This window comes from Carcharodon carcharias, chromosome 14 (genome assembly GCF_017639515.1).
Source record: "Carcharodon carcharias isolate sCarCar2 chromosome 14, sCarCar2.pri, whole genome shotgun sequence".
NCBI lineage: Eukaryota > Metazoa > Chordata > Chondrichthyes > Lamniformes > Lamnidae > Carcharodon > Carcharodon carcharias.
In genome coordinates this window covers 52,190,492-52,211,007 of record NC_054480.1, presented here as the reverse complement: position 1 = coordinate 52,211,007, position 20,516 = coordinate 52,190,492, and the positions used below count along the sequence as shown (strand labels likewise).

General features: G+C 40.8%; 1 protein-coding gene across 3 annotated transcripts in view; it reads left to right on the top strand.

The window, feature by feature from the left end:
• nfatc2a (nuclear factor of activated T cells 2a) overlaps positions 1–20,516 on the top strand; it is a 174,322-nt gene that overhangs the window by 139,926 nt on the left and 13,880 nt on the right. For 2 of the 3 annotated variants that reach the window (XM_041204464.1, XM_041204462.1), the window contains exon 10: positions 2,184–2,227. The exons of the other annotated variant lie outside the window; for it this stretch is intronic. In XM_041204464.1, coding sequence (XP_041060398.1) covers positions 2,184–2,227 — 44 coding nt within the window. The remainder of the gene's footprint in view (positions 1–2,183; positions 2,228–20,516) is intronic. 3 annotated transcript variants of the gene reach the window in all.

Genomic DNA, 20,516 nt, shown 5'->3' with positions numbered 1-20,516 from the left:
TATCATCTGGTTGAATGCTGTAAACTTACTGAATAATTGGAACACATGATGGACTAATGAACTAATAGTATGTAGCCCAATTTTTAGATGAGGCTGAGGGCCAGGTTTGCACCACAAAGGTGGTGAAATTTCCTGACTTTGCAGACCCACCTCGGTTGAAAGGGCCCCGTTAGATCCAATTTTTGCTCCAGAGAGATGGGGATAGGATAGAGTCATGCCCGCCACCACGGAAGCAGGTTATAGGTGGCCACAGAGGCAGACAAGTGCCAAGGTGGGATAATTAGAAGACCAAGTTGTTTTGGAAGCTGTTAGGCCCTCTACCCTTCACCCCTTCTCATTAACTTTTGAAACTCAGCCAAGCATTCACAATGACATAATAACAGCTCTTGAGAAATGTCAACACAGTGGTCATGTTTTTTCTAATTTAAAGCAAATAGCCTGTAAATCAAAGAAATCTAACAGATGGTGTTTTTGAACTCTCACTGACAGCTTGAGCCGACTTTTCCAAAGTTCTTAAAGAGCAGTGGATTTAAAAAACTTGAATTCTTGACATGTAAACTGACCATATACACCCTTCAAAAGTGTTTATACCTACCTCATAAATTCAAGACTCCTATGGTGCAAGTTAAAGCCTTGGAACAGCCAAAATGAGTCTATTTGAATCCAGCACTAAATTTATATGGCCCTGCTGAGTTTGGGTTTCCGACCAGTGTGAATCACGCCCTAACCTTTTCCCCTGCTGTTGGAAATGAGGGCGGGACCTCCGTGTTTGTGTCTCGCTCACCATTTTTAAAGGGCTGTGGAGTCTTCCCGACTCAGCAAAAATCCAGCTCTGATTAGGATATGCTGCAATTTGTGTAGATAAGTCACAGGGGGATATAGATTAGGTGCATGGGCAAACTGAAGTGAATGAAACTCAATGATGGGGAGTACAATATCATCTGATCTGATAAAATTGATTCTGAATAATTTTTAAATAGTAGTGACTAGGAGCTGTGGAGGAGCAAAAGGGTTTGGATGTCCATATATACAAATCATTAAAAATGAATGCACAGGTACAAAAATTAATTTTTAAAAATTGATGTGATGTTGGTTATTATCTCAAGAAGGTTGAAATACAAGAGTGAAGAAATTATCCTCCAGTTGTAGAGAACCTCGGTAAGAACCCAGCTGGAGTATAGCATTCTGTTTCAGGCACTGCACGGCAGAATTATACTAGAAATATATGGTTGAGAGTGATCTAATTGAGTCAGGAAGACCCCAAGATTATATTACAATAATCAAAATCTTTAAATGAAAAAGGAATTTAATAGGGTAGATAACAGGGAAGCTATTTCCTCTGGTGAGGGATTCCAGAACAATAGAGCACAATCTTAAGATTAGAGTTAGGTCAAATAGGAGCGATATCAAGGGGCACTTTTCAGAAAAAGCGTAGTGGAAACTGGCACTTTCTTTCCCAAAAGACAGTGAATGCTGGGTCAATTGAAATTTCCAAGACTGAGATTGATGGTTTTTAAGGGATATGGAGCAAAGATGTGTGAATGGAGTTCACATACAAAAAACCCATTATTTAATTGAAAGGTGGAACAGAATTGAGAGGCTGAATGGTCTACTTCTGTTCCAATGATCAAGACATGACACTGTCAAAGTAGACACAACATAGCATTTATCCTTTGTATTTGTTGTTGGTTTTTGCAATCTCTGTAATGTTTTTTGTTGTGTTGAATCTTATGCATTGTCTTCCTACTACTACAATTCAGAAATTGTTTTTCCTGCTAATCCAACAATTTATCTATCTAAATGTTAAAGTACAATATGCATAATAATGAACTTAATCCAGCCAAGTTAATCTAATTGAATCACTTAAATCAGTTCAGTCCAGTCCATGCATAGTAAATCAATCGAGGCCAGTTTACAGCTCTAATTATTGATCTTGCAGTGTGCTTTACATAGGTTGCAGTATTACTGTCATGGATAGAATCTAAAGAAACAGCTTCTCTTTGATTGGCCTAGGTGGGCTAGCTGGGAAAATGTTCTTTCTTAGATATTCCAGTCTTAATGGATAAATTGTTGTCAGGATCGTTAGTAAAGAAGGTTATTGTAGTATTGTAGAAACCAACTACATTTTTATTTGAGGGCCTACCAAACTAAGTTGCACCAGTGAAACTGAGTTTTTTTTACAGAAACTACATGGGACTTCTTCCAAAGGCTGGAACACTTTAATAAGGTATGTAGAGAAGATTTGATTCCTGACAGTTTTGAACTACAGCCTACAAAGGCAAAGCAAGTGGGATATACTTTTTTAATGTATTATAGACTAAGTTTGAGTATTGAATGGAGACCAGATTACATTCAGGGTAAGTTATGTATGAAAATTTTTTTAAAGAATGCAAAAATAGCCTACGTGAGCAAAAGAAGGGAAGCTGCAGCTTTAACTCAGGGAGTCCCTGCCTATAGCACCCAGACAGAAATAAGCTGGAGCTCTGACAAAACAACAAAAATTTAATTTTCAAGTCTGAAAAATACAGTGCACTCTTTTATAACTGCACATATCAAATTTGTTATGATAGCAAAGTAAGCTCTATGGCAACCGTTGTAATACTCTGGTGCTGACTGCCCGGGAAGGATGGGGAAAGCCGTTGTTTGTTATTTCTGGCAGGGCTTACTGGCTTGACTTGCTCTTATTCTGTAGGGGGACCTTTGAGAGCATTCTTTTCCACATGAGAAAGTCTGCCAATCTGGCAGGATCAACCAGCACCCCACCCCCCTCCTATTTTCAGCTGTTTGCCTCCAAAATGTCTGATCGCCTAAACACAGAACGTTTACAGTGGCAAAAGTTATTGGAAAAAATTAAACATGCATGGCACTTTGCAGAGATTTGTTGCATTGCTTAACAAGGCTTCCCCTCTATAAACAGCTCTTGTAAACTGCTGTGCACAGCTATCTGCTGTACTTCTTATTCACTTATTGGAGTGCCAAACTTTAAACCTTTTGATCATTTTCTTCAACTCTGGAACAAATAAAGAAAAAATAATGAGGGTTGGTTTGCAGGTAGCCCTCAGATTTTGACATTCAGCAAGTTTTGTGTTTTATTCTTTAATGAAAATCATATTGGGATTTCTGTTTGGTGGGTGCTGATACTCGTAATATGCTTGCCAGTTTAGGGAAGGGTTCTGTTGAGATTACTGGGAAAAAGCTAAATAATAACCACAGGGATAAAATCTCCATCTAGTTCACAGTCTATTGTTAGCATTGTGCCCCATGATTGATAAGTTAATGTTGTTGTACTGGAGTTGCCATGTGATAGAATGTTTTCCCTGATATGACCTGCATTCCACAGGCCTCACATAGTTGCTCCTCATTTCACTATGAGTCATTAACGGCTACTGTGTCCAAAAGGTAATAAGTTTATCTAGCTTTTTGTTTATTCAGTGAAAATTCTGAATGAAGTAATGTTCTTCAGTTCTGGAAGTGTGTTTTTGGAATTCTTGCAAGGATGTCAGCATTTGACAATGACAAATGTTTTTGTATATTGGGTGACTCTCGCCGCCTGGAGAACTGCAAAAACAAACTAAACTACTGATTGCATTACAGGTGCTGTAAGAGGGGCAACATGACCTTTTCTGTACTACAAATAGTTTCCAATTTGTAATTTTTTTTTATGTAAAAAATTGCCATTTCCTTGATGGGTTATCATAGTGGCTTGTGGAAAATGGAAAATTCACACCAGTGCAGCAGAGATGTTGTGGGAGCAGGTCTAAAGTGATGCTTAAAAAAATGTCCACTTTTGTTTTTTTGTTATTTTGCATCTTTTAACTAAATTAACCAGGCTGACATTTTTTCAACTTATTAGAAATATCAAGACAAAAACTGTGTGTAATTGTTGTGTTGATCAAGATGTCATGACAAAGATTGGTGTATATCTCTGGAATCGCACCTGGACAGACAGTGAACACACTGAGAACAGTGTGAGGTCAGTGAGAAGGCAGTCTCACTGCATGACTTTCACATGACATGGAGGATGACTCCATTGTGACATCAAAACATTTCAGGGTTCAAGGAAAATAATGAGTTCTTATGGATACTGTGGGTTTATTTTAATCTGCGATGGTCCTGGAACAGAACTCCGTATTTCCAGGAGACCATATGATGATTACAGATCTGTGGCACCCATAATTTTCTGTTAAAATAAATAGATAGAAAAACTAAGGTTGGGGATGCACATGCAAATTCCAAATATGCAGTTCTTACATACAATTATTGTGCTAGAAGGGTTGTATAGGAAGATTTATCTGCATAATGTCACCCAGAATTTATTTAAATGTTGTCTGTGTGCTCAGTATATTTAACTGGTGGATGTGGAGGTTCTGCACATGTGCGCAAACACTTATGCAGAACTGTCTGCTGGATCAGACGGTCCAAACCACAGGCAGGCGGCGGATCTGAGGTTGGTAGCTACACAATGATTGCACCTTTAACAATATGATTTCTGGTGCCTTTCAGACTATTCTGCGTGAAAGGTACATATGTGTGGAGTTATTAGCTTTTAAAACATGTCACCAACCTTTCTGTTGGAAACCATTTGGAATTGCAGAATGTTCAAGTAGCAAAAAACAGCAGGGAAAAATTTCCTCTGTGAATTACAAACTATTGTGGCAAAAGAAGCAATGGTGACTTGAAGAAAAATGTTTTTGCGCAGTGATGGTTAGGATTTGGAAAGCACTGCCTGAGAGTGTAGTGGAGGCAGATTCAGTTGTGATTTTCGAAAGAGAATTGGACAATTATCTGAAGAGAAGAAATTTGCAGGGCTGTGGGAAAAGGCAGGGGGATGGGACTAGGTGCATAGAGAGCCAGGACAGCCCAGATGGAAAAATCAAAAGTTCAATATGTTCAAATCCCAGTAAAAATCAGTAACACTGGCACTAGTAAGATTGCAGTTCCATTTTAAGGTATACAAGACTAGTTCAAACAAGTTTTACTGGTACCCTTCATTTCCAAGTTTTACTTGGTTTTTCCTTCTGGGAGACACGATGGGCTGAATGGTCGCTTTCTATGCTGTAACCATTCTATGATTATACCTGTAGCAAATTTGTAAATCTGTCTTTATACATACCATACAGGAAATCTTCATCATTGTTTCTTCATGTAACTAATGTTAGCCTCGATGTTTTCATTCAGAGTTTGAGGAATTTTCATATGAATTACAATCTTCTGAGAGCTAGATGAAGCAATTCATATATGCAACCGCGGGAAAGAGAGGAAGCAGTTTGAGCTTTGCACTCTCATCCCTGAGTCAGAAGGTTGTGGGTCCAAAATCCCACTCCAGGGACTTGAACTCAAATTCAAGGCTGACTTCTGAGTGCTGTACACTGTCAGTGGGCCAGTCTTTCAGATGAGATATTAAACCAGGTCTGCTCTGATTTCATTACTCGTTAATGTCTGAAAATATAGGTAAAAAGTACCTTTGGTGCTACATGTCAACCATCGTCCCACCAAAGGAAAGGACTCTTTCCAGCAGGGACAGTGATAGCAAGGCAGATATTCAGTAAAAGCTGTGAATGCACTGTCAGCTTTTTGCCCCTGTACTGGAACATTCTCAAACCACAGCAACTGACGCACAGTTACAAATGTCGCAGAGTATCTGAAAGCATGCAAACACCACCCACGAGTTCAGCATTGCTGAATGGCTTCGTAGTCAAATAGCAATATAGAAAACCTCAATTTTAATGTTTTTATGGTGGGAAATACCAAATTTACAGCATATAGGGCCTCATCTTTATGAGATGATGGGATGGGAGCTGGGATGGGGGTGGGAATGGGTATTTTACAGTGGCCGGGAACCCCAGAAATACAGTAAAACAACGGTCCTTATGAATTTACTGACGGGATCCCATTTTAATTTCTTATCCTCTATTTCTCAGCTGCCAGCCAGCCAGTTTGAGAGGGTGCCCAGCTGTAGAGTGGACAGCTTTGTGCTTGGAGGTTGCAGCTGGGGTGGAGGCAAAAGAGAGGAAGAGGAATCATGGGGTGGTATGGGAAGACATCACAGAAGGGTAAATCACGGACAGGAGACCATAGCAGGGTCTTGCGGTCATGGGTCAGCCTTGAGGTCCGGCTGGTGGCGGGGAGTGGTGCATTGGATCGTGGTGGGGTAGTCGATCAAAAGGAGGGAGGCTGTTGGTTTGGGGCGCCAGGGTCGGTGGGGTGGGGGAGGTTGGGGGATGGAAATCGCTCCAGCTCTTCACACCCCTGTTCAACTGTTAGCTTTAATGAACCCCAGGAAACCCAAGTTGCAGCCATTAAATCTAAAAGACAGTTAAAATTTGAGGCACAGCATATTGTAACCACTGGCTTGCCTTCCAAGAGCAGGTTACTCTCTACTGCTCCTATACCTGCCCCATTTAAACCACAACTTGGTACTTTAGCAGTGGCGGGAATTTCAATTTTTGGTATTTAACTCCCTTGGCTAAAATTCCCTTCATAGATGCTATTAAAATGTGACAACATTATCATTATTTGGAATATTATTTGATTAGCTCATTAAAATAAATCTACTATGCCAAGGATGGAAATTAATGTTGCTGCATAATAATTTGCAATGCAAAATTCCATTCATGTAATGTTGATGGACTATGGTGTTCAACACATGGGGTTTTACCACATGAGTCTCAATTTGCAACACAAAATTGGGTTGTGTGGTTTGTAGAATATTATGTGGGCTCATGACCAACAGTATTTTTTGTGTGTGAAAGGGCAATTCTATAATCACATGAAAAAAAATTGCAGCAAAGGGTCTAGAGCTACAAACACCATCTATACCAGAATTGGCATCTCGTTTGTGTTGCCAATGTGCACTGGTCACAACCAATGCGATAATATTTCAGAATAGAAATTTAGACTCCCAGGATATTAATGCCAACAGGGGCTGATAAACAGGGGATTCATTTCAACCTGATAGAGAAGTCCGAAGAAGTTGTCCTGTTGATTTTCATAATTTATCAAACAAAATAATCTGTACTTACCTGATGAGATAGGCCAGCATTTAATGGAAATTCTGAATGAGAGGAGATACGATTATAGTCTGTCATGGGTCCCATTATATTCAACATTCTAATGCTAAACAAATTCAATTTTAACAAGCTTTAAATGTAAATAGAGCATAACCTCGATCAGCTTCACACCATCCCCTCATGCAATGTAATGTCATATATATTCTGGCTGTCCCGGTAAATTCTATGCTTCAATTGAAATAGTCCCTGTATCTTGAGTCTCTCCTCAACTGCAGCTTCCTACCCATGGCATAATTCTGGCCAATGTTCCTTAAAATTCTAATGGCATTTCTACAGCTAGTACTCTAACTGTAACTAATAGCTTATACAAATTTACTGCTTTACATTTGTAGTCTACGCCTCTATTTATAAAATCCAAATGTTGTGTGGCTTTTTATGGCTTTATTGACCTACACTTATGTTTTGTTTCTTGTTTCTTTTTTTAATGATGAACACAGGCCATCGATGTTGTAGCTGAGCTAACTTTTTTGATAAAACATTTTCCTAACATGAACACATATCTGCAGTGTCTGAACTCTATCAAGACAGGCTCCAACATGTACTATCTGACCTTCAGCCCCCAGATCAGGTGACGCTGTATATAGTACAGAGTACCATATAGTATCTAATACTGGAGTCCACAACCACAATCAGCTATTGTCATGACATTTCCTATTTTTGTACTTTGATTGAGGACCCCAACCTCTGCCTGACCTGAACATGGGAGAGACGATGACACAAAGTCTCTTATCTATTCTTTCTCACTCTGTTTTGATCAGTCTGTTTTGTCTTCTACTCATCTCTGTATCCCTGTGGTATTTTGCCCCAATTCTTCCACTGGCTGTTCTGGGGGGTGACAGAGGTGATTTGAAGGCCTTCTCCAGCTCTGTGTTACAATCACTCCTTGGATAGTTTTCAGGACTCTCAGGCTTTGTCTGGTTATCAGTTGCTTCACTGGTGCATTCTGGATTTTGATCTTCAGCTACACTTTCTGGTTAAGAGCAGGATTGTGTTTCATTTGTTTTCTGTAAGAATTTCTGGTTTCTCCCGTACTGTTGTCTATTTGGAGTCTGCACTATGTAAGACCTTGGTTCTCCTGTGATTACTGTGACAACAACAGGTTTCCAGATCTCTTTACACTGAATCCTCATCGTCTCTCCCATGTTCAGGTCAGGCAGAGGTTGGGGTCCTCAATCAAAGTACTGTTTCTGCTTCTGCTGTCTCAGTTTGAGCAGGTCCTGCATGATGTAGTTCACTGGCTGTGGAAATAACAGTTGAGGTGCAGTTGGAAGCTTAGTTCCTAGTCTTCTCTCCATCAGGAGCTGTGCTGGAGATGATCCAATGCCCTCTAATGGAGTATTCCTGAAATCCAGCAGAGACAGGTAGGGGTCTCTTCCATCTGCTTTTGCCTTCTTCAATAGGTGTTTTAAGGTCTGCACGGTTTCATTCCATCATTCCGTTGGATTATGAAAATTTGGGATATTTGAGTGTGGCAAAACTCCCAGTCCTGTGCAAACTCAGTGCCTGAGAATTGTGGACCGTTATCTGAGATGAGCTCTTCAGGTATGCCGTGGCAAGCAAAAATTAATTTTAAATGATTTGTTACAGTGATGCTCTTACTATCATTTCTCAGCAGCACAGACTCAAAAACCTTTGAGTGAGTAATAATCTACTGCTAGTAGGTACTCACTGTTGTCAAATGTGAACAAGTCCACTCCAGTTTTCTGCCAGGGCCTCTCTGGAACACTGTGTGGTTGAAATGGTTCTTTTTGTTGCGATTTACTGTACCTTTGGCCCACTGCACACGCATTCACCATTTCACTGATTTGTACTCCCATTCCAGGCATTACATTTCGAGCTCTTCTCCTGCATGTTTCTGTGCCAAGGTGACTTTCATGTATGTGCTGCAGCATTTCTTTCCTCAGTGTTGCAGGAATTATGATCTTTTATCCCTTGAAAAGTATTCCTTCTGCTCCATGAGGTTCCTCATGAAAGCTTCAGTGCTCTTGTACAGCAGAAGGGGCTCCGCTTCGATGTGCGGGCCAGCCAGTTTGCACAATCTGCTGCAGTTTTCTCAGGGTGCCGTCATTCTTGGTCACTTCCCTGATCTCATCCAGTTTGGTTGCAGCCATAGGTAACTTCTTTGTCAGCGTGTGAATCTGTGCTTCCACGTCTTTATCCTCTGCCTCCGTGATGGGGAGGTATGCACGTGACAAGAGTGTCTGCCATGTACGTTCCCTTGCTGGTTTGTATTTAACTCTGACCTGGTACTTCTGCAGACACATTATCAACCTTTGGATTCTTGGTGGCACATAGTTCAGGAGCTTTTTAAGTTTGGTTCCAAAGGCTTATGATCAGAGTCTACCTCCATGTCTTTGCCATAGACAAAATGTTGGAAGCGTTCTAGGCCAAACACAATTGCTAGCCTTTCTTTCTCTATTTGGGCACACCGCTACTGTGTTTCAGTCATTGCCTTTGAATCATTTGCTACTGGTGCTTCATTTTGCAAGAGGACAGCTCCCAGGCCAATCTTTGAAGCATCCACTGAGATCTTGACCGGCTGACTGACATCGTAATACTTTAACACTGGTGCCTGGGTCAGTGTTCTCTTATGATTGGTCAAAGCTTCCTGGTGACTTTGTTCCCAGTGCCATTCCACATCATTTTGTAGAAGTTCTCTGAAAAGTGCTGTCAGGGCTGACATGTTTGGAATTAATTTCCCAAGATAGGTCACCATTCCCCAAAACCTCTCCAAGTCTTTCTTACTATCTGTAGGTGGCATGTTCACGAATGCTTCAATTTTACTTGGGTCTGGCTTCAGTTCCTCACTTGTTAGCACATGCCCCAAGCACTTGATTTCATGAAGACATTTTTTGCACTTTTCCTTCTTCAGCTTGAGGTTCCTTTCTCTAGTTCAGGCCAGCAACTGCCTCAGTCTGGGGTCATGTTCTTCTCGTGAGGCTCCCCAGCTCAGCACATTGTTGATATAGATCTCCACACCCTCTAACCCTTCGAACAGCTGCTTCACTGTTCTGTGGAACACCTCCAGAGCTGAATTAATACCAAAAGGTAAGCGTAAAATTGCCCGTAAGGTGTTTTCGAAGGTACAGAGATAGGAGCTGCGTTCATCCAGCTTGACCTGCCAGAAGCCTGAACTCATCCAAGACTGAATAGTATTTACCAGCTAGCTTACACATGATCACTTCTACTGTGGGCAACTGGTAATGCTCTCTTTGTACTGCCTGATTTAAGTCTCTGGGATCCAGACAGACGCTCAGATTCCCATCTGATTTTTCTACAATTACAATTGGATTAACCCACTTTGTCGGTTCTTCAATTTTCTTGATGATGTGAAGTTTCTCCATTCTGCCCAACTCTGCTTTCAGTCCATCTCTCAGCATTATTAGTATTTTCCTGGGCAGCTGTATTTTGGGTGTCACAGTTTTGTCAATCTTGATGGTGTGTTCTCCTTTTAGGCAGCCAATCCCCCGGAACGCAACGTTATACTCGCTCAGGATGTCATCAGTGGGGACAGTCATTATTCCCTTGATTAGCTTCAGATTTTCACAAGCTTTGATTCTGAGAATGGGTTTTGCATGAATGGAAGTGCTTGAGACTGTTTTTTGTCATTCACTTTGTGTGCACACTTGCCCTCTACAGCAACTTTTTCACCTGTAAAAGTGGACAGCTTCACTTTTGTTTTAGTTAGCTGTTTTTCTTTGCTTGCCTTACAATACAGGGTTATAGGAATGACATTTGCTTGTGCACCTATGTCAAGCTTGAAATTTACCAACATGTTGGCAATTTTAAAATCAACCTTCCATTCGTCTTCTTTAGAATTTGTTGTTACTGCGCCAACAAAAAATTCAGTTTCAGTGTCTATGTCATCATCCGCAATTGTGTGCACTTTCTTCGACTTACACACCTTAGCAAAGTGATTTAGTTTATCGCAGTTCTTACACTGCTTCCCGTAGGCTGGACAACTATGTGGTAAATGCTCTGTTCCACATCAGCTGCATTTAAATGTTTTAATAGCAGTTTTGTTCTTTTTACCTTCAGGCTGTCTATTTGTTCTTTCCCACGGCTGATTCTGTTTAACTGTATCTAACTGCTTGACCATCTGTGGCTTATCATCTCCTGTCATCTGTTTAATCTGGCATTTCGTTATCTCTGCTACCTTCTGCAGCTGAGGATCAACTTCTTTCAAAAGCCATTCTCTCAAGAGCGTCATTTGAGATCCCACAAATTATTCTATCTTCAAGCTCTCCAAATTCACACGATTTAACTTGTTTTCTCAGCTCAGTTACATACAGACTAATGTGTGCATGTAAAAATTGGTATCTTTCATTCGTGATGTTTTTCTATGGGCTGCAGTAGGCTTTGAACTTTTGCATTATTTCTTTCAAGTCATTTTGTTTCTCATCACTTTCAAACGTGAGTGTGTTATAGACTTCTATGGCTTCTTCTGCTGCTACATGAAGAGAGATGGAAGACTGTACCTGAAGGTCGTTTTTTATCACTGCCCATCACTGTGAGGTACAGGGCGAATTGTTTTCAGTGAGATAGCCCTCCAAACTAAGCTCTGTCTGTGGTTTCAGAGCCTCATTGTGTTTAGTTTACATCTGACACCATGGGCAGAATTTTACGGCCCCGTTTTGACGGGGCCGTAAAATGCGGCGAGCCATTATAAACCCCATTGACTTCAGCTGCCGTAAAATTCTGCCCCATGTCTTGTTTCTTGCTTCTTTTTTCAATAATGTGCACAGGCCGTCAACATTGTAGCTAAGCTAACTTTATTGATACACATCTTCCTAGCATGAACACATGTCTGCAGTGTCTGAACTCTATCAAGATAGGTTCCAACATGTGCTATCTGACCTCCAGGTCAGGTGACCCCATATAAAAATTCAGAATACTGTATAGTATCTAATACTGGAGTCCACAACCACAATCAGCTATTATCATGACAACTTACATTTTCAAGAAAGTATTTGAACATTAAGTTCTCTCTGTATATTTATACCCTTCAATATCTTTCCATTAAATGTACGCTTATTTTCCTCTCCCAAAACATATTACTGTAACATTTGTTGATTTTTTTAGGATTAAGATGCACTGAAGCATAAGACTCCTTGGGTGCCAACAATCTAAGTATAAGTCATTGATTTATGTGCATTAACTTTATATATAGAAACAAGAAATAGTTTAAAATGGGTATCACGTTTACTATGTATTATTGATTTTAGGGGGGTTTTTAATGTGTAATATTTATTATTATTCATACTGAAATTTTTCAGTTAGTAAGGGTACTTTTCTGTCAACCTCAATATGCATCAGTTTCATACCATGCTCAGGAAACCTTTGCAAAACCTTAAACAGTGCAAACTGCCTGCATTCCCACTCACTGGAGCAGAATTGAGATGAGGTCAACCTTCTAAACAGAACTTAATCTCCTTTCTGTCTTTAGAAAAAAAAATCACATCCTGATAATGATTTGAAAATGTTACTTGTTCCTATGTTTATAAATGTTACTCAAAACTGGTGTATTACTAGATTGAGTTCAGACATAAAAGAACATTTTACCATACGAGCAATAATTATTTTCTGGATTCACATTTATTTCAAATTTCAACATTTCAAGCCAAGTTTCAACATTTTCTTCACATACAGTATAAATTGTTGTTTTCCCCCTTATATTGGTATTCTTGCAAGTGTCCTGATGAGTGCAAGAGAAAAGCTTAGACATGTCTCCTTTTTCAGCAATGCTCAAGTTCTGTACTACCAAATGACTATTCGTATTACATGCCCTAACTGGCTTGCCAGATGCAACCTCTGCCGTGAGGCAATCTCTCTGCAAGCTGCCATTTTAGATCAGTTCGATAAATATGAGAAAGCACAGCAATCTTTGAACTTGAAACAGTGAATGGGATGCCAATCCAACAGGCTGTTTTGTTGTGGTCAAGCTTTCTTGAGTGTTGTTGAAGCTTCCAAGCAAGTGGAGAGTATTCTATCACACTCCTGAGTTCTGCCTTGTAGGTGGTGGGCAATCTTTGGGGAGTTAGGAGACGAGTCACACACTGTAGAATTCCTAGCTTCTGATTTGGTCTTGTAGCCACAGGTATTTATGTGGCTCGTCCAGTCTATATAATGTTGCTGTTGTTAATCGCAGATATGTTGGCAGCACACATCAGCTGAAACAATTAAAATTAATAAATAAGCAAATGCTGCTTTGATACTTGAATGCTATGGTGGAGGATGACTTCAAGCAGAGTGTGAGCTAATTTCAAAGGTTCACCATTGCTCCTTGGCCAAGTCAATGCCTCTGACCACTTGAATGTTTGTTTTGTCTAAGTTATTCATTGCTGACATAAGGCCTTCTCTCAGAAGGTTTCTACACATATTCCAACTTGTTCTTTTCAGCATGAAGTAAGAAGTGACCATATTATGAATCCAGTCAATACAGTCTGTTTTTGTACTGTATTGCTTCTAATGGTTTAAGGCTCTTTGGTTTATGTTTGCTTTAATTTTGTCACTTGGGGTCAAGCTCAAGTCAATAACACATTCTAGTAACTTTCCACAGCTGAGAAACTTTTCCATAAAAAAAACTGTTTACGAATTGACAAACAACAGAAAATTACAGTTAATCAAATTTGCATCAATTTTATGAATTCAAAGAAAGAATGGGGAGACTTTAATTCAAGAAACAACCAGTTTTCCATCCAATCACTCTGGCAGAAGACCCAGCCCATTTTGAGAGGAGGGTTTCAGGAACTTGTTGCCGGCAAGCTGCATGACCCAAAAGGGCATGGTAGGTCAAGGGGGGATATGAGGCAGAACAGATTGCAGAGGGAGGGAACATGGCAGCAATGACCAATATTATCCTTGAGAAGTTTGTGTCAATGCATCTGCCACTCCTGGCTGCACGACAATAATATTAAATTTGCATTTGTATAATTGTATTTTGGGGATTTTTCCTCTAGAAGGACAGACATTACTGAGCACAAACTCTGCCAAATGGGCCTTCAAAACTGCACCAAGTACCAATACATGTCATAGATCCTCAATTTGCCTGGGTCAGTGAGGCTGATGATTGATTCAGATGTGTACCTGGGTCGCCAAGCCGAAGGTTTAAATTAAGATGGTGGCAGAGCAGGATTGTGGCAGTAAGTCAGCCTTGTTAACTCTGCTACCGTCCCATTAAATCTCTCCTACTGTATTAATAGCTATTGTAAACAGGAACTCTTAGAAAAAGAACACTACAGAAAGAAAGAAACTGTGGATAATGTTAGTGAACAAGCAGAACTCAGCTGTCAAGCTCCAGTGGTTATTTTCCCTTTCACCTCTTTGTGGTTTACAAATTACTCCCATGCAAGTGGTACAAAGCAGTTTTTAGTGATCGTCCCATCCCTCTTTCAATTTTATTCATTTCTTATGTAGCTGTGAGACTTCAAGCTAAAACAATCCTGACTTCAATACTAGAGACATTCTTTTGCCCCACATTAATTTTGGACATGTGGTTTTGTTCAAAGTTTTGCTTATGGTGCAGGTGGGAACGTGCCAGCAAACCCGCAGCGAATCAGCACCAGACTCAACTGCTACCTAATTAAGTTCATAAGCTCTCAGGAATAATGTGTCAGCAATTAATCTGCAACAGTAAATAATCAGGTAATGCTCAACTCCAGTATTATGAGACTGTGGTTTAGCAGAAATGTTACAGTTTGCACAATAAGCAAAACAGTTTGAATGGAAACAAATGGCAAAAATGGAGCTGGGAATATTGCTGGTGCCTCAAGGGTGTGTCCAGGATTGAAACTGGGATGGTAAACAGCTGGAGTGGGAATAGATATTCACGCGAGGGGGGTGGTGAACCCAAAAAGCTGAATGGCAATTAGCTAAGTTATTTATTCTAAATTTGTTCTCTTTAAAATATAATCCAGGCAGGTGATTTAATTGAAATGTTTAAGAGGACAAAGGAATTTGTTAGGGTAGAAACAGTGGGCAGAATTTTCTGCCCACCGGGCAGGCGGGCCCGACCCAATCTCCGGCGGGCAGAGAGCCAATCCCCGCCAGAGAAGTGGGTCCCGCCGCCATTTTAGTGCAGCCTCAGGGAGATTGCTGACAGCTGTATAAGCTTTAAAAAGAGAAAAAAAAATCCTTAACATGTCCCCCTCATGTGACAATGTCACACGAGATGGGACATGTTAATAAATTTCACTGAAACTTTAATAAACTTTTTTAAACCCTACATGAAACCTCATCCCACTGGTGGATGAGGTTTCATGTTTTTTCTATTGCCCGCCGGGCCTCCTGGCCTGCCCACCAACCTTATGGTTGGGCGGGCAGGCCCTTTAATTGTTTTAATTATCCTGTCAATGGCCTCAGTTGGCCATTGACAGGTTGACGGGCGCACAGCTGATTTCGCTGTGCCCCTGCCTTCCTGAAGATTTAAATGGGGCGGGATGACGGGGTTGCCCCCGACATCATCCCGCATCATTTTGCGTGTCGGCGAGAGGGCCCTGCCCCCTGCTCGCCGACAGCAAAATTCAGCCCAGTGAAACCATTTCTCTTGGTGGTGGAAATCAGATCAAGAGGGCTCAATTGTAAAATTAGAGCTAGGTTGTTCAGGAGTTAAATCAGGAAACACTTTTTTCATACAGAAGGTGGTGGAAACCTGGAATTATCTTTCCAAAAAGCTTTGGATGCTTGGGCCAATTGAAAGCTTCATGACAGAACAACAAGTTTTTATTAGGTAAGGTAGGATTTCTGCATTCCCAATAGATATACCATAAAAGCTCGTCTCCCTCCTCTGTATCGGAGGCTCTCAAGGGAACAAATTAGGGGCATAAGGATGGCAGTAGTGAGGTCATCCCAAATTCCTTCCTCCCAGAAAGAAAAGAAAGACTTGTATTTGTATCGCAACTTTCTTGATACACGATATCCCAAAGTGCTTGTCAGCCAACTAAGTACTTTTGAAGTGTAGCCACTGTTGTAATGTAGGCCAATTTGCACACAGTAATCTCTAAAAACAGAAATGTGATAATGGCCAGATAATCATTCTTTTCTCAATTCTTGAGGGATAAAGATTGGCTAGAACAGCTGGAAGAAACTGGCCAGCCTGCTGCTTTCCCAACTCGAAGTAAAAGTGGGAAGGAAGGGGGTACCTCCTTTTGGGGGGATTCCCCCCTGCAACTCACCCAAGATGGTACCTCTTCCTCCTTTGTGCTCTCTTGCCTGGCCTCTAGCACTCAAGCCCCCAACTCCTCACCCCTCGCTAGGGTCCCTGATTCCTCCCTGACCAAAACCCCTAGACTCACCTTGAAGTCCAGTATCCATAATCTTCTTCCTAGGACTTCTTTTCCCAGTATTCTTATGCTGCTAGGGCTACTCCCCTGCCAGTCAATCAGATTGGTTGACAGTTCTCACGGGGTTCTTGTGCCTGCGGGAGGAGAGGCGGCAGATGTCCCACTCTCACTTCAGTAAGGTGTATTATCACTGAGGGCAGCCCTTTTTAAAGTCAGCAAACACCTCGAGCCTGCTCCACCAGTCAATAAGATCATGGCTGATCTGATTGTGGCCTCAACTCCAGATTCTGCCTACCCCCAATAACTTTGACTCCTTTGTTAGTCAAGAATCTAATTGCCTCTGGCCTAACAATATTCAATCACCCAGCTTCCACCACCCTCTGGGGACAAGAGTTCCAAAGACTCACGACCCTCTGAGAGAAAAAATGTCTCCTCATCTCCATCTTAAATGGGGGACCCCTTATTTTTAATTTGTATCCCCTATTTCTAATTTCTGCCCGAAGGTGAAATATCCTTGCAGCATCCATCCTGTCAAGTCCCTTCAGGATCTTATATGTTTCAATAAGATCACCTCTCACTCTTCTAAACTCCAGTGGATACAGGCCCAGCCTGTCCAGCCTTTCCTAAAACAGTAAAAACTGGGAAATAAGAATACTGGTCCATACTGGTCTTGTATACCTTAAAATGAAACACTACTAAAAACTGGGAATTAAGAGTACTGGTCTGAACTGTTTTTTTTCCTTCTGGGGTAACAGTCGAGTGAACTTTGTATGAGTTACTTCTAATGCATTTATATCCTTTCTTAAATAAGGAGACCAAAACTGTACACAGTATTCTAGATGCATCCTGTACAACTGTAGCAAAACATCGCTACTTTTATATTCTATTCCCCTTGCAATAAACAACAACATTCCATTTGCCTTCCTAATCACTTGCTGTACCTGCGTACTAACTTTTTGTGATTCACATACTAGGACACCCAGATCCGTTTGTACCTCAGAGTTCTGCAATCTCTCTCTAATTAAATAGTACGCTGATTTTCTATTCTTTCTGCCAAAGCAGACAAGTTCACATTTTCCAGTATTATACTCCATCTGCCAAATTTTTGCCCACTCACTATATCTATTTACAGACTCCTTATGTCCTCTTCACAACTTACTTTCCTACCTATCTTTGTATCATCAGCAAATTTATCAACCATACATTTGGTCCCTTCATCCAAGTCATTGATATATATTGTAAATAGTTGAGGTCCCCACACCGATACCTATGGCATTCCACTTGCCACATGTTCCCAACCCGAAAATGACTAATTTATCTCTATTTTGCTACCTGTTAGCTATCCAATCTTCTATCCATGCTACACCATGAGCTCTTATTTTGCGTAGTGACTTTGTTGTGGCAGCTTGTCAAATGCTTTCTGGCAACCTAAGTACAGCACATGCACAGGTTCACTTTTAGCCACATTGCTTGTTACTTCCTCAAAGATGTTACTTCCTCAAAGAGCTCCAGTAAATTAGTCGAACACGATTTCCCTTTCACAAAACCATGTTGACTCTGCCTGATTCCATTGAGATTTTCTAAGTACCCCACTATAACCTCCTTAATTATAGATTCTAGCATTTTCCCTATGAAAGATGTTAAGCTAACTGGCCTGCAGTTTCCTGCTTTCTGTCTCCCTCGTTTCTTGATTAGAGGAGTCACATTTGTTATTTTCCAATCTGATGGGACCTTTCTAAAAGCTAAGGAATTTTGGAAAATTAAAACCAATGGATCTACTAACTCAGCAGCCACTTCTTTTAAGACCCTTGGACAAAGTCTCTCAGGACCTGGGGACTTAGCAGCTTTTAGTCCTAATCATTTTTGCAGCACCCCCTTCCTGGTTATTGTAATTGTTTTAAGTTCCTCCCTCCCTTTCACCTCCTCATTCACAATTATTTCTGGGATGTTATTTGTATCCTCTACAGTGAAGACAGATGCAAAATACCTGTTCAATCCCTTCACCATTTCCTTATTTTCAACTATTAATTCCTCAGACTCAATCTCTAGAGAACCAACACTCACTTTACTTACTCTTTTCCTGCTGACTGCTGACCAACTTTTCTACCAGCGGTGGGGGGAGGGTGAGCAATATGCACTCACCACCCCCCACCAATAAAATTCACCCCCTTGAGTGGGACTTGAATTCACAGCCTTCTGACATAGAGGCAAGAGTGCTGCCAACTGAGCCACAGCTCTCACCTCCACCTCAAATAAAGGACAGAATTTTTAAGCCGAGTAGTTTTTAGGATTCAGTGGACTCATGCTACTGTCATGAATTATTTCCTAACTGGTTTTCCATATAGCATGCTTTATTTATACAGCCTTTTGAGAAACCCCATTCTGGGCACAATTTGTATACGTCACTAGGTTAAAGACATTACTGGTCGCAGCGCAGTTTCCACTTGAATTAAGCACCAGAAAATCATAGAACCATACAGCACAGAAAAAGGCCATTTAACCCATCATATCCGTGCTACTTAGTCCCAATCCTCTGTTCTTTCCCCCAGCCCTGCAAATTTCTGTTCTTTTATGTTTGAAAAACATAATCCATTACAGTTTGATATCATTACTGTTTGAAATTCTGTTGCCGGCCTGATTGAGATACTCACTTTATCAGATTATTTCAGTACTTGTTTCTTGAGTACAGTTGCTGCTCGTGATTGCCTTAAATTGGTCTCTGGTCTGTTTGCTCCAGTGATATCTGACCTTTCATATCTTTGAAAATGATACAGTAGCTTCCTAACTATAGAAAAATCTTTTTTTTTTTAAAGAATGGCAAGCTTATCTTCAGTTATAAAAGAGTGATGAATGATGTAAGTTGTCTCACAACACATCTTTGTGTTATTGGGTATGGTGTTTTCATGACACAAAGTGTGGCTGACTCCTGGCTCTACACACTTCCCAAACAAAAATTTATTCAGGAAGAGAAGGCCTCATGAACCACACTATAGGTTTGCTTAAGAGTGGGGGATTTTTTTTTCTCTCTTTAGGATACAAAGCCTTCTTTGCAAATTACTTTCTGCCCTGGCTTCCCCAGCCCACTCATAAACTGTGGGTAGAAGGATGTGGGACATATTCCAAGGCCTGTGCTCATGGTGTTCTGAATCTGGTAGCATGTAGTATACAGGAGCACCTTTCAATTGAATCATTTTCTGCAGCTATGAGCCTAGACAATACTTGGCATATGCTGCAAGCAACATGCCTCTTATTTGGATCCTAGTGGCATAGTAATTTCAGATGTGAATCTAGAGAAGAGCTGGTGTGATGCTGCATGTTGGTATTTCAATATGCTGAACTGCTTTGAATTTTTTTTGGTGATGGTACATCCTGCTCTTTTTTTTAATAGGTTAAGTTTTCTCCCTCCCCTTTTCTGGCTTCCTTAAAGCATACATGAACCACTGCTGATGGATGGATAATCAGCAACAACGGCACCCTCAAGCCAGTACCTAGAGCCAGCATAACCATGATTCCTTTGCCCCACTGGGAATTACCAGACTTACATAATGCTGGTCTACAACAACGCAGCTCAATGCCTATAGGGTTGTGGAATCAAACTGATATTCTCCCCCTCCACTGAGTCATTCATTGGTATTCAAATCCACTGTACCACCACACAATGGCTATTTCTTATAGGGAAATTCAGGTGTTTACAGTATGAAATCGCTTTATGCCCAACACAGGGTAATTAAATAAAAATGCAGCTGAACAACTAAGACCCTTCACTGCACCATGACTTCCTGAAACAAACAGGAAACCAGTCACAATGTTACTTCAAGCAACAGTGAAGCCTTTGGTACTGAGTCAGGTTAGATGGTTGAACTGGGGAGAATCGTATGATGAAAGGCCCAAATTGTCAATTAATAGGCAACAAGCAAACTGACAGGCAATAAGCAAATTGACAGGCTACCAGAAATAAGCGGGAAGGGCCTCATGACCGAGGCCCCTCTACGTTCACTATCTAGAGATATTAAAACTGAATCTTGAGCAGGAAACACCGCTTCACTGGAGAAGTTCTACACTGTTCAACTGCAAACTGTGTAACACTATATAAGGTTCAATATTAAAAAAAGTAAATAAAAACATTGCAACCGGGGCTGTACTGGTTGTTAGTCATGTTGCTAAG